Below are 1,230 nucleotides of genomic sequence, written 5' to 3'. Positions count from 1 at the left end.
TATACATATATATATATATGTATATTATTTGCTCAGTTTACTCAACTAGGCTTAGTGGAGCCAGTTTGGTTCAGTAAATTCAACAATTTCTTAGAAAGTGTTGAATTTACTGAACCAAACTGGCTCCACTAAGCCTAGTTGAATAAACTGAGCGATATATATATATATATCGCTCAGTTTACTCAACCTGGCTTAGTGGAGCCAGTTTGGTTCAGTAAATTCAACAATTTCTTAGAAAGTGTGTAAAAGTACTTTTACCTTTACTTTAGTAATTTTTGTGAACAGTTTTATGAATTTTACTTGAGTAGTTTTCTCATCAGTGAAATTTATTTTTACCAAAGTCATTTTCTGTTCATGTAATTTAACTTTTACGTAGTTATTTTTTTCAAGTATTTTATAGACCTCTGGTCTTGGGTTCTCAGCTGAAGCTTCCTGCACAAATACTCACCTGGTCTTCTCAAAGGCCTTCACTGTGGTATCGTTTGCCAACGAGCTGACCAAACTGACGATCTCCGTCAGGATGGACGGCAGCAGGAAGTGAAACGCTATTTCAGTTGTGCACTGCTGAATGGAAGGGCAGCCTGGTTCCAGAGGCACGAACAGGAAGAGAGAAAACAACATTCTGAATGTGGGTTTCTCCTTTAGGTTTTTGTGCAATCAAGATACTTATGCAACTTTATTAAAACATTCTGATGAATCTGAAACAGTGTGCCGCCATGACTTCAGCATTAATAAGTTTTACATTTTGAACATTTAAGCTTTATTTACAAATATTTTCCTATGGAATTACATTGAAATTCCATCTGTTCCTTCAAAAAAACGTTTCTTTACGATCTACTCAAGCTTACTTTGTTCTGTTTTGACTTTTTAAGCCTGTTTTAGATTTTAGCAACAGTTCTGCTAAATTTTATTAGCATACTAAATGCTAAAATCAATAGCTTAATTTTATCTTCTGTTGTTGATTTAACTATTCACAGTTCAGTTATTGGTTCATTTAGATAATGAACCAATCTTTACTGTATTTTTACAGGTGGTGTACTTTCTGTAGTCTTTCTGTTTGCTTTTTGTTTGAAAAGGAGATACTGACCAGGATTATTATATTTAACGAAAACTAACTAAAAAACAAAAACTGAAATTGAAAAAACATTTTAGTTAACTAAAACTAGATACCGCATAGCGATAACATAATGACCCCCGCACGCACAAATGCACCAGAACTCAGAAGTCTTT

The 1,230-nt window shown here is 33.7% G+C and overlaps 1 protein-coding gene across 1 annotated transcript in view; it reads right to left on the bottom strand.

Moving 5' to 3' along the window:
- szt2 (SZT2 subunit of KICSTOR complex) overlaps positions 1-1,230 on the bottom strand; it is a gene marked incomplete in the record, with an annotated part of 111,681 nt that overhangs the window by 42,938 nt on the left and 67,513 nt on the right. Inside the window, 1 exon segment of the mRNA XM_014008071.1 lies at positions 449-581. Coding sequence (XP_013863525.1) covers positions 449-581 — 133 coding nt within the window.

This window comes from Austrofundulus limnaeus, unplaced genomic scaffold (genome assembly GCF_001266775.1).
Source record: "Austrofundulus limnaeus strain Quisiro unplaced genomic scaffold, Austrofundulus_limnaeus-1.0 Scaffold47, whole genome shotgun sequence".
NCBI lineage: Eukaryota > Metazoa > Chordata > Actinopteri > Cyprinodontiformes > Rivulidae > Austrofundulus > Austrofundulus limnaeus.
This window is presented reverse-complemented; position numbering and strand designations above follow the sequence as displayed.